The sequence below is a fragment of the Lytechinus variegatus genome, chromosome 18, assembly GCF_018143015.1.
Source record: "Lytechinus variegatus isolate NC3 chromosome 18, Lvar_3.0, whole genome shotgun sequence".
Taxonomy (NCBI): Eukaryota; Metazoa; Echinodermata; class Echinoidea; order Temnopleuroida; family Toxopneustidae; genus Lytechinus; species Lytechinus variegatus.
Window position 1 is genome coordinate 14,047,498 of NC_054757.1, and position 14,318 is coordinate 14,061,815.

Sequence of the window (14,318 nt, forward strand, 5' to 3'; positions counted from 1 at the left end):
CTACTACTACTACTACTACTACTACTACTACTACTACTACTACTACTACCACTACTACTACTACTACTACTACTACTACTACTACTACTACTACTACTACTACTACTACTACTACTACTACTACTACTACTACTACTACCACTACTACTACTACCACTACTACTATTATTACTACTTCTACTACTACTACTACTACTACTACTACTACTACTACTACTACTACTACTATTACTACTACAACATGTATTACTACTACTACTAATACTACTACTTCCACTGCTACTTCTACTACTACTACTTACTTATCTTTGTGTATCGTGAAATCTTAGCTGAAAATTGACAGCACTTATGATCACTACCACAGAAGGCATATGTGGGACAGTGTATATCTTTGCTTGGGAAAAAAACCCTGACATTTCATGGAATTTCTTGCTATTTTCTCAGCAATTACACAGATCCTTCCAGATCCAATTGGCACATATTTTTTTAATTTATACATTCAAAGACTCAGGTGGTCATTTTATTGGATTCTGTTTGAACCCATCTTGAGATCATTACCACGACTGCCATTCCTCTTTAATCTGGGTGTTTCAGACTTTCTTGTAAAACTGTTCACTACAACTACTTTCAATTATTTAAAGGTCAAGTCCACCTCAGAAAAATGTTGATTCGAATCAATAGAGAAAATCAGACAAGCACAATGCTGAAAATTTCATCAAAATTGGATGTAAAATAAGAAAGTTATGACATTTCAAAGTTTTGTTTATTTTTAACAAAATAGTTATATGAACGAGCCAGTTACATCCAAAGGAGAGAGTCGATGATGTCACTCACTCACTATTTCTTTTGTTTTTTACTGTTTGAATTATACAATATTTCAATTTTTAAGAATTTGACGATTAGGACCTCCTTGCCTGAAGCACTAAATGTTAAAACAATGGAATTCCACATGTTCAGGGAGGAATGAAACTTCATTTCACATGACAATAACGAGAAAATCAAAATATTTCATAACTCAAACAATAAAAAACAAAAGAAATAGTGAGTGACATCATCGACTCTCTCATTTGGATCTTACTGGCTTGTTCATATAACTATTTTGTTAAAAATAAGCGAAACTTTTAAATGTCATAACTTTCTTATTTTACATCCGATTTTGATGAAATTTTCAGTGTTACGCTTGTTGGATTTTTTTCTTTTTATTCAAATCAACTTTTTGGGGGTGTGGGACTTGTCCTTTAATGAAAGGATGAAGTTATACCAACCCCTATCATCTTCTGCGGCTAGTTTTTGAACCAAATTGAAGCTTCTTGATCTATTTGCTTGACTGGATCCTGCGCCATAGGATGAGGGTTTCTGCCATGCAGGAGGAGCCTGCTGATCATCCTCACTGAAAGTGGGCAGGAGAAAATTAATAATCATGAGAATATTGCAGAGTGTAAAATAACACACAGTTTCAAGGACACTCGAGAGGCTACAGAGGTGCTGGTTGGTGAACCAACTCGAAGCTAGTTGACCTAGCTCCTTGACTAGATCCTGCACCCTAAGGAAGATGCATTGAGATATGGATTTTAGTTTAGATTTCTTTGAGGATTAAGACTGGACTTGGGGTTCGGGGTTGACATAGGGATTAGGGATTTTGAATCAGAATTTTGGGAGGGTCACGACTGGGGTTAGGGTCAATTTTTGCAAAGCAGACTTTCACCAGGAGTGGTTGTCGCCAGGGTAAATGTGATGAAATCATTTTGGCTGCCTCTCAATGACATAGCCACCTCTAAAGAATGACATATGATTCGTTAATTAAGGTATTGGCTGTGCTACACTGGTGCTTGCCAAAACCAGAGTTGTTTTTTTCACTCTTAAAAAGAAAACACACACATTTCTTACCAGGAGCACTGCCCCCCACCCCACCCTAGTAACCTTTGAGCTCTTTTATTCTTTTACTTGTCAATATTGGGGGGTTAAGGGTGGGTGGGGGGATTGTTCTATACTAGTGACCGGTGGCATCATTCTTTTGTACATTAGAAAACTTTGTACGCCATTACCAATCCCATTCCCCACCCTCTATACCTAAGCCACTCCTTTCAATTGGCAATGTGATGCTATGCAATCTGTCCTTATGTAACACTGAGCAATATATCAGGCAGACTGAATTCCTACTTGAGAGTTTAACCACTGATGGACTTTATAAACCAGTGCGTGTCAAATCATCTACACCATACCCCTAATCCTAAATTTTTGCCTTGTTTAAATTTAATATGCTAACTGTACAAAAGATTACTCTTCAATTTTCAGGGGCACCATAAGGTGGCTACAGGCTACGATTTGTATGCGTGCATTTTTTATGGACATAGTAAACTTTCATATGTTGGAAATCATAGAGTGCCCAAAGACAAGGAGATACAGACGCTGTATGAAGAGACTCTACAGACATTGTACGATGCCCCTTCACTGATCCTATGATGCCCCGATGATGTGAATAAAAGCTACAATCTTCGTAATTTGACAATTTGTATACTCTGCCCTAAACAAAATTGTAGACCTTAAAAACAACTATGGGTTCGCAAAAATATTGTACAATCATCGCATTCCATCCAAAGGAGATTCAACTTTACGGCGATTACCAGGATACGATCACCCGACGGGCAATCTATGATAATTGTAGACCAATTGTACATAATAAGATACCCTTCTTACTATGTATTAGACGAAGCCACGCCTTCCGTCTGTCCTCTATAACTGTCAGCAATATTCTGGGCGGAGTAGATCCCTACGGGTGAGTTGAATTGCTTGTGGACCATGTTTGGACCCGACTGGGGTTGGGCCGCTCCCCCTCCGGCTCCCGGGAAGAGGCGGGGTTTGACGTTGTGACTGCTTCCTGCATGCTGGAATTGCTGTTGAAGTATCAAAACAAACAAAATAAGTTCGAATTAATGATCTTTTCATAATTATCAGAAAGTGGTCCTTAACTTCATGAGTGATTTTGATAGCTTGATTAGAAATTTCATCTATAGATGATAGCATCTTTCAAAGAAATGAATTCACGATTAATTAAAACTTTAAAAAAAAATCTTGGTAAGGGGGGGGGGTGGTAATGTCATTGTCATTGATAATGCCTTAAACATTCAATTATCATGATAATATGAAATATACAGACTTTTCATGTATCCAGGGTTGACGAGTCTATCCCTTTTCCTGAATTTTGATAGTTTTCACTTGATATGCGTACACAGCCCAATTGCAAAAAACAACAACCCTTTTTTTACATGCCTACGGGTATGAGCATGGTGTCCACCTTGTACTAATAATAAAGATAAGAATAATTAGATTTATTATAGCACTTTTCGCCAGAGGATACAAAGCGTAACTATTATTACCCCAGCTTCAGCTCGAGCTACCACTTTACCAGTATCGCTCAGCGACTTCAAAGAAATTAATCCTACTGGGTACCCATTTACCTCATCTGAATCAGATCATTATTCTTGCTGAAGGAAATTACAGCATGGCTGAGATTTGAACGCTAAACTATTTGTTTTGATGCTCCAATTAGTGCCCCTGCCCCAAGATCTGATATACATATATATGACCAACCTGTTTATTAGCCTTGAGTGATACATTGATACCGGTATCAGGCTGCTGATTGACCTCTGGTGTCCAGATAGTTGCTTGAGCTGACCTGAAGACAAGAATCAAATCAGAGATAGAAAGACAATGATGATTAAAGCGAGTCTGAATGACATATGTTTCCTCCAACTCTAATCAAGTTTTGACAAATAACAAACTGTGAATCTAAATATTTGTTAACAAGAACAATAACATTCTACAAAGATGGTGAATGTTATGACAATCTGATTAAGCACCTAATATGTTCCTTTCATTCATAAAAAAGTCATAAGTTACAAACAGTTTAAAGTGCTCCCCCCCATGGCATTTAATGGAGTTGTTCATAAGTTACAGAATTTATACGCAACTAGTGACCCTTTCGTGTGCTTAGTGAGATTTTCAATAACTTTCATTCCGAGCAATTCTAGTTGGAATGGGGGGGGGGGTGTTTCACAAAGATTTGAGTCCCATGCACATGATCTGACCAAATTTTGCTGATGCATTTTATACCGCATGCAACTGAAATTAGGTGTGACTCTTATAAATCTTTGTGAAACAACCCCTTGATCTTGTTAGATTAGAAATCTTAATGACAGACATTTCAATGAACATTTTTCATTAGTCAGGATTTGATAAGAATTACTTTCATGTTAAAAAGTAAGAAACAACAGATAGGTTTTCATTTAAAGCTTCCAGAAGCTTGAAATGATATTGTATGTATGACATCCTAGAATAACGATGAATGGAAATATGGCTATCATCCAAAGGAAATATCTTAGGTTGATCATTGTCTGACCATCACGCCCAGAAGACAACTTCCTCCTTCCTGTTCAAGATCACTTTACAACAACGGAAGCAGTCCATCTTTCCTGCTCAAATCATGTTTCAGTCCCACCGTATTCAATTTCGTGTTTGTGATTAATAGCCAAATATTGGGTATACTCAAAATCAATAAATGATACAAAAAATCATAAACCTCAAAATGATGAAGAGAAGAAATGTATATAACCACAGAGAACATAGCATTACATAAAGTCATTTTCCTGTTTTTAAATCATTTTCCAAAGAACGGTAGCAATGTGTTTAAGGGAAATCATTCTGACATCCTGTTTTGTCTGTATGCGATCAATCAAAACCCATTGGACTACTAACACATACAAGTATGCACTCACACGAATTTCTTACCAAACCTATAAGATGGTTAAAAACTTAACCTACTAACTGTTGGTTAAAATAAAATTGCCTGCACAATGAATTGAGATTTTTTTAACCAACAGTTGGTAGGTTCAAATTTGAACCAAATCTTTGGTTGGTTAGAATATGATGAGAGTGAATAATACATGTACTTTATCTTAGTTGAGATACATACAAAGTTCTTTTGGGGTAAATTTGCATTTGCAAAAACTATATTTCCATGACATTCTCTAGCTTTTAAAAAGAAACAAGGATTTTTTTAAATCCCTCTTTTGAGGTGCTTTTATGAGAAAAGTAGAGTGCTCTACCCCTCTCCTGGTTAAAAACACCATAAATTAATACTTAATCGTAAAAGAAAGTGAATTTTCATTTACTTTTTTTCTATAGTTATTTGGTCTCTATTTTTACATTACAAGTACTTTGCTGTCGCACTAGCTAAATTCCTTTTCAAATATGGGTAGAATTCATGATCAGAAAAATACCAGGTATTTTTCATGATTGGGGAAGGGGGTATCGTGAAATCATCCTTGGTATGGTATGTTATCTATTAAAGGGATGGTCTGGGCTGAAAATATTTATATCTAAATAAATAGAATAAAATTCACAGTGCAAAATGCTGAAAATTTCATAAAAATTGGATAACAAATACCGAAGTTATTGAATTTTAAAGTTTTTCAATATTTTGTGAAAACAGTTATATGCATATCGTCATGAATATTCATTAGGTGGGCTGATGATGTCACATCTCCACTTTCCTTTTTCTTATATTATTACATGAAATCATAAATGTTTCATTTTTTTCATACATGTGTAAATGATGTTTCTTCATTATAATGCAATAAGTTGCAGCAATAAATAACTAATGCACTTAATCAGTTGTCAATCCAATTGTTTTAGTTCTTGGTAGAAAATTTTGGAATAAACCTAATTTCATATAATATAATACAAAAAGAACATGTGGGGATATGACATCATCAGCCAACCTAATAAATATTCATAAAAACATGCCTAGAACGGTGTCACTGGAATAATTCAAATCTTTCAAAATTCAATAACTTTTTTATTTGTTATCCGATTTTTATCCAATTTTCAGCATTTTGCTCTGAATTTTACTCTTTTTTATTGAGCTATAAATATTTCTGTCCTGGACCATACCTTTAAATCATATGCATCATAGCTATGAGTTTCAAAACGGAAATAGTTCAAAAGCCTTATAAAGTAAATATTATAATATTAAAACATGATACCATATTACAAAAAATGGTATAGGTAACATTCAGGATTAAAATCCACAATTAAATTGCTATTAAATAGAAAAAAAAGTGTTAGGGGTTTGTGGGCATAATACTTTATGTAAATGCAAATTGGCAATGCTGGCATTTCAACAGTTAATATGAGGGTGATTGGGCTCGGACAAGAGATTGAGCTGGACAAGATCTGAAGAAAGAGGAAATTTGATTAGCTCATTTAATCTTCTCTGTCAATATTTATATCTTGGCTGATTCATCCTCTGCCAAGCAACAGAAGTCATTGTACATCTGACCCAAAGTGACAGGGATTTTCATGCCATAATCTTCATCACCACATTATAATGGGGGCATGTAGAGGTTGCCCAACCCCTCTTCCCTCTTTCATTAATTGTCAAACCACTGATTTTCCCCTCAATGTTTATCTTATTTATGAATGATAATTAAAGAGAAAGAAGAAAATAATTTAAATGAAAAAATATCAATATGTGCACAATTAATCTTCCACTTTCCTTCCTCGCCATCATATTCTAAATAAAAAAAAATCCCCCAGTAAAATTACTACAAATTAAAAAGATACAAATTCTCAAGTTTTACGGGGTCAATCAGGCTGTACAGTAAATTTTGACAAACAAAATTCTTGATCATAATGGGAAAAGGGAATTAAAAGTTGAACTTGAGTTGAATGACATGTACGTTACACACCCATCCTTTTAGGAAGATACAAAGAAACATAATAATTATACTTACTTATATAGCGCTTAATACTTACTTTGTCAGAAGTCTCTAAGCGCTCTACAGTATATGCAGCATAATTACCCTGGCTTTACCAGTGCAGCTGTTACGCGCGCTGCGTTTCAAGATATGAAGCAAGAAAGGAAAACAAAAATGATACATAAAGAAAATGAATTTCTTCACCACATCCTGAAGTGTAATGTTCGTGTACGATTTATCAAAGAGGGAGTGGTAATTTGGATATCATACAAGGACCTTGTTAATGTTATTGACAAGTTTATTCCTTCCTGTGCCCTTCCTGTATTCATGGCTACCAACTTAAATCACTGAACATATGATAAAAAAAATCCTGGTGGGAGTAGTGGCAATGGTAGTGATGTAGGTGATGATGAGGAGGAGGAGGAGGAAGAAGAGAGTGATGATGATGGAGATGGCTATGACGATAGCAGTGATGATGGAGGTGTGGTGTTGCCTGATGGTGGTGATGATGATGATGGTGATGATGATGATGATGATGATGAGGATGATGATGATGAGTATGATGATGATGATGATGAGGAGGAGGATGATGAGGATGATGATGATGATGATGATGAGGATGATGATGATGATGATGATGATGATGAGGATGATGATGATGATGATGATGATGAGGATGATGATGATGATGATGATGATGATGATGATGATGATGAGGATGATGATGATGGTAGTGGTGGTGATAGCTGTGGTGTGATGATGATGGTGGTGATAGTTGTGATGATGATGATGATGAAGGTGAAGATATAATGATGATGATGGTGGTGGTTGTATACGAATAACGATGATATTGATGAAAATGATGACATAATATCTGATGAACTGCCAGACTTGCACACCTGCAGTAGAGTCGAATCAAATTTCTATGCAATTTTTTCACAGAGCCCCATAAATATCAGGTAACACAGTAATACAGGCAAACAAACATAACACACAAGTAAAGAGAGAGTTAAGAGTTAAAAATAGTCTGACTCAACTTTCATCATTGGACAAGACAATCAACGTCATGTACGAGCAACGCAATATCGTTTCACCATCACATCTGCTTCGACCCCCCCCTGATCAGTTACATTTGGATGCGCATAGGGACGGCCTGCAATATGTTAACCTACTCAATGGAGCAGATTTGTTTACTTGCCTTGTCTGTGGCTGCAATGAGATGAACTTGTCATTACATTAGAAAATGATCTTGAGCTTTCATATCACTTTTAAAGCTGCACTGCAAGATGTGATTGGTTTAAAGGCAAAATTTCGGGGAAAGTATCCATAGAGTTTGCATTAAGACATAATTTTTTCTGCAGTTATAGACTATTCCCTCCACCAAACTTACAAAACCACTGCTAAAGTAGTTTTGCTGAAGCTTTTTTTGCCAAAGTAATAAAGGAGAATGAAACCATTGGAACAAGAGAGCTTGTGTAAAAACAGAAAAATCAAAGAAACAGATCAACAAAAGTTTGAGAAAAATTGGACAAATAATGAGAAAGTTATGAGCATTTGAATATTGCGATCACTAATGCTATGGAGATAGCAAATTGGCACTGCGACAAAGATGTGTGATGTCACTTGTGAACAACTCTCCCCATTACTTTAGTATATATTTCACTTGAATTGCCTCTTTTATCACATCTATCCATAGATCGTGTGTTCTTTCTACATGAGGGCATGTAATACATATTTTTTAAGAAGACATCATGGATAGAGAGTTTGTATCAAAAAGTAAGAAAAAGCAAAAAGAGACATCTTGAGGGTATTTTATAGTCCACCAAAGGGAAAGTTGTTCATCAGTGACATCACAAATCCTCGTCGCATTGCCAATGTGAGGATCTCCATAGCATTAGTGATTGCAATATTCAAATGCTCATAACTTTCTCATTATTTGTCCGATTTTTTTCAAACTTTCTTTATTCTTATTCTTTGATTTTTCTGTTTCTACACAAGCCTATTTGTTCCAAAGGTTTCATTCCCCTTTAATATGCATCAATTATACACTATTGCACTTCATACAATTTTTCTACGCCCTGCATTCAATTATCCCACGTTAAGCACGGCTATGTTTATTGGGAGCTTGAGCATTCCAGGAATTAATACTTCCTACCACCCATGTATGACACTTGGGTGGAGAGTGGCAAATGGAGATAAATGCCTGACCGCTGCACAGTATAGTATATGTAGGTGGTTGCAAATTTTCAATTAAGAGATTTTAATACAGGAACTCAGAGAAATCTCATTGTGTAACACAGCCCAAGGCATAAAATAATCTGCATGACATTTCCTTTCAGCTGTGTCAAATGTTAGTGTTGTAATTAACTTGTAACTAATAATTTTATATGAGTATTAAAAGTCAAAACTGACTCATTACAATAATGCCATTCTAATAAATTTGAAACATTTCTGTATAAGCCTGAATTCAAATCCATAAGATCCATTATCGTCGATACTGAAAGTATTATGTATGAGCCTTTTGGCAGTAGTTACTGTGCAATTTAAAGTGCACATATAGTAAAAGGTCATTTTAATACATATAAACCATCAAGGTGCTTTTAATATTCATTGACATAAACCTTTTTGATTTGATGATTATTCATATACCCCGTAAAAATGTTCTTTTTGTCACATTCAAACTGAAGACTATGGCCCGTATTCTGAAGTCAGGTTTAACTTAGACCATGGTTTTATTCTGTGCTAAAATTATGGGAAGCCAAAAGTGTCAAAATGTTTATTTAGTTGTATATTGCTTATGTTTTCCATGCTCTTTCCTAATTCATTGATGGTGATGACAATCTATTTATACTTCCTACACAATTATGAATGATTTGATAGCCAAATGAGGTGAATATTATATCTCTATACTCTTAGTGATTTATGTAATAATTGGCTATCCATACTTAAACCACAACTTTATACCTGAGTTTGAGTTAAACCCAATTTCAGAATATGGGCCTAAGTGTTCATTGGTGCTTGACAGTTGCCCAAATAACATTTTGTGTGCCAAATATGGAAAATACAATGATTTCCAAACTTAAATGGCAATTTAGCCCCACCTATAGTACGGGGTTAAGGAAATAATAGCGTGTGTAAAAAGTGTCTTGGTAATGCATTGTTGAACCATTAGGCATCACTGCTTTATTACCAGTTGTTACAGGCCCTCTGTTAGTGCACTGTTAGTGCTAACAACGTTTAAGTGCGGTCAGTACTGGTCTATGTCATGTCGTTCTTTCTCACAATTTAGATAGCACAGTATGCTAAGTCATTGAAAATTTAAACATCTTCATTTAGAAAAGTTACTTCAGTATAACATCCTAACGAAAAATGAGGAAGGGAATTTCAAGTAAAGTTGATCATGAGCTAACTGCAAATTGGCTTTACTGACTCTGATTCTGAGAACATGTAGTAGATATACAAAAGACAACATATGGGTGGTATTTTGATAGCCATGGTTTAGTTAAAACCTGGGTTAACCTAGATCATATTTCAATGATTATTTTTTTCTTATCCTGCCAGAAAAAGTTGTCAAAAATTAATTGGGTTGTGAAAGGAGGGAAGAACATGAAATACCAAAAATAAAGTGAACTTTAATAAATTGATAGGTACATAATAATTTCTATGAATATGGAAGAAGTATTATGAAGCCAACATTCCATGGAAGTGTGGTTTAAAATTCTAGTTTAGACAAGGGTTATACTATACCTAGGTTTTATGATCATAATACTGTCCATGAGGTTTGAACATACGAACAAGTAGTAGGCCCAAAATATACACATATGTTCAAACCATTTAGAGTGAAATAGAGGATATTGTTTCTTAGGCAGGAAGTATCACAGACATATTTCATTTCCAAATTCATGATTTTGTCGTATTCAGGAAGTTATCTGGAATACACAGGGATGTACTTGCATGTCAAGCTTTAATAATATCAATAACAGTTTTTTTCCCCTTTAAAAAGGAAATGTTTACAAAGAGCAATACTACTGGTTATCGCTGTACATCATACTGCATGTATTGTATTGCACATAAAAAAGAGGGCCTCCAAACATATGTCTACATAACACTTCCCTGCATATATTTATCTGCTTACTTGTACTGGTGACACAACTATTTCTCTGGTCTTAATATCTCAGATAGCAAAGGGTTAGAGGTAGGATTGTATTTGTAATAGAGTTTTTGGTTCAGACTCTGCTTAATGTAAAGAAAATAATCAGGGTTTATTTAGTTTTGGAGGTAAGGTTTTATATTTTTCTTAACGTGCAGATTTTCCATTGGAGTAATTGTCGCCAGAGCAATTGTCATGGAACCCTTGTACTCATCAGGGAGCACAAAGACTCAGTCAGCAAACCATGTCGAAAAAAGTGAAAATAACCATGATGACACTGTGTAATTTTGCATCCCCCCTTTGACTCAGTTCCCCCTACTTTCCAAACATATGTTCATGGTATAAAAAATCTCTGAAAATTGTTTCTTTCCAGTTTTTTTTAATATGGGGGAGGAGGGGACAAGACAAAACAAATGTTTTCAATTAAAAAGATTGCCAGTCAATACTCCAAAACTTTCAGACAAAATAAAATTTTGACTCTGAGTATGAAGGGGACTCGGGGAAGGGGGAAGTTCCCCTATCTCTATACATCAGTACATCACCAATCTCCAGTTGGAACATCTGTACTATCCCTGAGCAGGCAATGCTATACACTGTACGTCACAAAAATAAAGCTTTCAAAATCTATTTATATTACAAGTTTGTCATTCAGTAAATTAATGATCAGATAAGTTTCATATCTCAATGCTCAATAATCATTGAGGGTTTGAAATATTGATACTAGATAAATTCATATTTTCTCAGTCTCTCTTCACATACTATGAAACTATATGTGCAAAAATTTGTCATTTTCATCATTGAAATACATCTAGTACTTCAAACATCAACTTCAAGTACTTTTGTTGAAATCAATCATGAACTGTTACCAGTGAAAGTGATATTAAGATGGATAGATCAAGACTGAAGCGAAACTTGATACTGATTGACTTACTATATAACTGGAACCGTATAATTATATATCATGAAAGTCAATGCAGTCTTGATAACTTAGTACATATAGAACATGGTCTTCAATAATCAGGTAAAACAGACACAGCACAAAAAACACATTTTTGAGCAAGTTCATTTAGGACTGAATAAGACTATAAATAGTCTGACTAAATTGGGTACAGCCAATCTAAACAAGGCCCAGTTTTAATACAGATTATGCTTTCTCATTATTTTCTGTATTCTACTGTATAGTAATACAGTTTCTTCCTCTCATTTCCAGATTACATTAAGAAAACATTTAATTAAAGTATTTTAAAAATACTTTATTAAAAATAAAGTTAAAATAGGCTCATAATATCTCTGCTTCTACATACTATAGTCACACATCTCTATTGGTGATAGAGTCTGGAAGACAGTTCATTGCGTCGGTGCAAGAACATCCGCCCTTAACAAAACATTTCTGTGCACCACATAGGTGCAGATACGCCTGTCAGCAATGCACTTCTGGGTATTTTCGCGTGCATCACATGCATGCAAGTGTGGTGTTCTTGCACTGATATGACGAGTTCTTCTTTGTTTTTAAAGCTCAATGAAAGTAGTTGCAGTAAAACACTGATTTCGTGAGAAAGTCTGTAAAACCAAGGTTAAGCATTAATATATCATCGTCGATCTAGATCTGGTATACAGTTACATAAACTGAACTTTGTGAAATCATAAAATCTAAGCTGAAAAACAATCACACTGAAGATCGCCAACACAGATAGGCACACGTGGGACAATGTATATTATACTGCTGGAATAAAGAGCTGACGGAAGTCCCCAAATCCGTGCTTATTTTGCTTATTTCTCAGCAATTACACAATTTCTTCCAGATTCCTTTGGCACATATAAACAGACACTTGAGTGGTCGTTATATTGAATTCTGTAAAAAGTCATTTTGAGATCGTTACCACGACTGGCATTTACCTTTAATACATAAACATGAGACCCACCAAATACGGAAAATAATTGGGGGTAATGGTATCTAATTCTTATCCTCCATCCCTCGCACATTAATCAATGATGCATTCTTCATCAGTCCATGGCCCAAAAAAGGTTTTACATAGATAGAAGAAAATGGAATGAATTAGACCATGACAGATTTATGATACCTCCAATGGAAGAGAAAGAGTGAGTCAAGGTATTTTTTCCCTTTCTCTGGCTGGCAGGCTGGCATTCTTGGAGCGATGAGTAATCGATCCAATGTTGCTCCCTACGCTCTGGGGTGAGTCAAATGTCTTCCCTAACCACCCACTGGAATGCCAAATCTTGTTCATTTCAAACCTACAACTCCAAAGAAATTCCCCACCAACTTCACCATTCATCACCAATGAAATTCCAAACCTATTACTGTCATGCCATACTGTTTCAACTACTTTCTCTATAAAGATGATACTATAATGCAGGACCCTTATTTGCAAATAAGATACTGCAGGAACCTTATTTGAAAATAAGAGACAAATGGAATGTCATTTCTTGTTCTTTAAGTTGCATTTCACCAACTCACCTTCTCAATGACATTCCTATCACAGAATAATTTTCCTGGTATCGCATTGCAATTTTTTTCACATTTTTGAAAGACTGCTATGCATAAAGCCTTTTTGTATTGCATAATTTTTACATAGGACTGTTCATTACTTAGTTGAGAGCTTTTCTTTTATCACAAAAAATTCTTTTTCAAATTTGTAAAGCAAAATTATTCCCGGCTATCATCATTTAATAATTTCTCAACCTGAATATGGACTCTACTCTGAATTTTAATTAAAGACTTAAAAATACTCCAAATTAGCTATGAAAAGTGGCCAGTCAAATATGTATAGATGAGTGACCAACCAAACACTTGAATGTAAACCTTTCAGATTAATAGATATAAATCTAGCAGATTTTAATTTAAATGTTTTGAGGTTTGAAATTTAATCCTTGGGATTAAAAAATCCAATGTTCCGATGGTTACTATTCATATCCGATCTGCAATTATTTTCAAATTCCTAAAATTCAAAGTGTACCAGCCAGGGGTGCTCAGCATTTCATAAAAGAGAATGATTTTCAAAGACTACTGTTACAAGCTACCAAAATCCTTGCATCAGATTGGCTAAAAGCATATTGAAAGTCACTTTGTTACTTTCAAGTAACACTCCTAAGCACTTCCAACCTTTTGATCTCAAGTCCCATAATGGCATTTTAACAAAAGTTGATGCCTATATCTACCTTCAATTTTATTTACTTTAAATATAAAGGTTTATTTCACCAAAACTTTATTAGATTCCATGAGAGTAGTAGTAGGTTTATCAGCATAAATGTTAAAAAAGATCAATTTGTAAAAACATGAAATCTTCCATCATGGTTTACTCAAAAGGTGATTTTGAATTTCTGCAATCGCTCGCGCATTCTCCTTAATGAATTACATTACAGATTTCATGGAGCAAATCATCGTGTTGGGG

At 35.0% G+C, this 14,318-nt stretch overlaps 1 protein-coding gene across 5 annotated transcripts in view; it reads right to left on the bottom strand.

Moving 5' to 3' along the window:
• The window catches only part of LOC121431963 (PDZ and LIM domain protein 5-like), a 104,088-nt gene that overhangs the window by 45,841 nt on the left and 43,929 nt on the right, over positions 1-14,318 (bottom strand). For all 5 annotated transcript variants that reach the window (XM_041629759.1, XM_041629762.1, XM_041629761.1 and 2 more), the window contains exons 3-5: positions 3,592-3,676; positions 2,698-2,894; positions 1,266-1,390 (exon numbers count right to left, since the gene is read on the bottom strand). In XM_041629759.1, the coding sequence (XP_041485693.1) occupies positions 1,266-1,390; positions 2,698-2,894; positions 3,592-3,676 (407 nt within the window). The remainder of the gene's footprint in view (positions 1-1,265; positions 1,391-2,697; positions 2,895-3,591; positions 3,677-14,318) is intronic.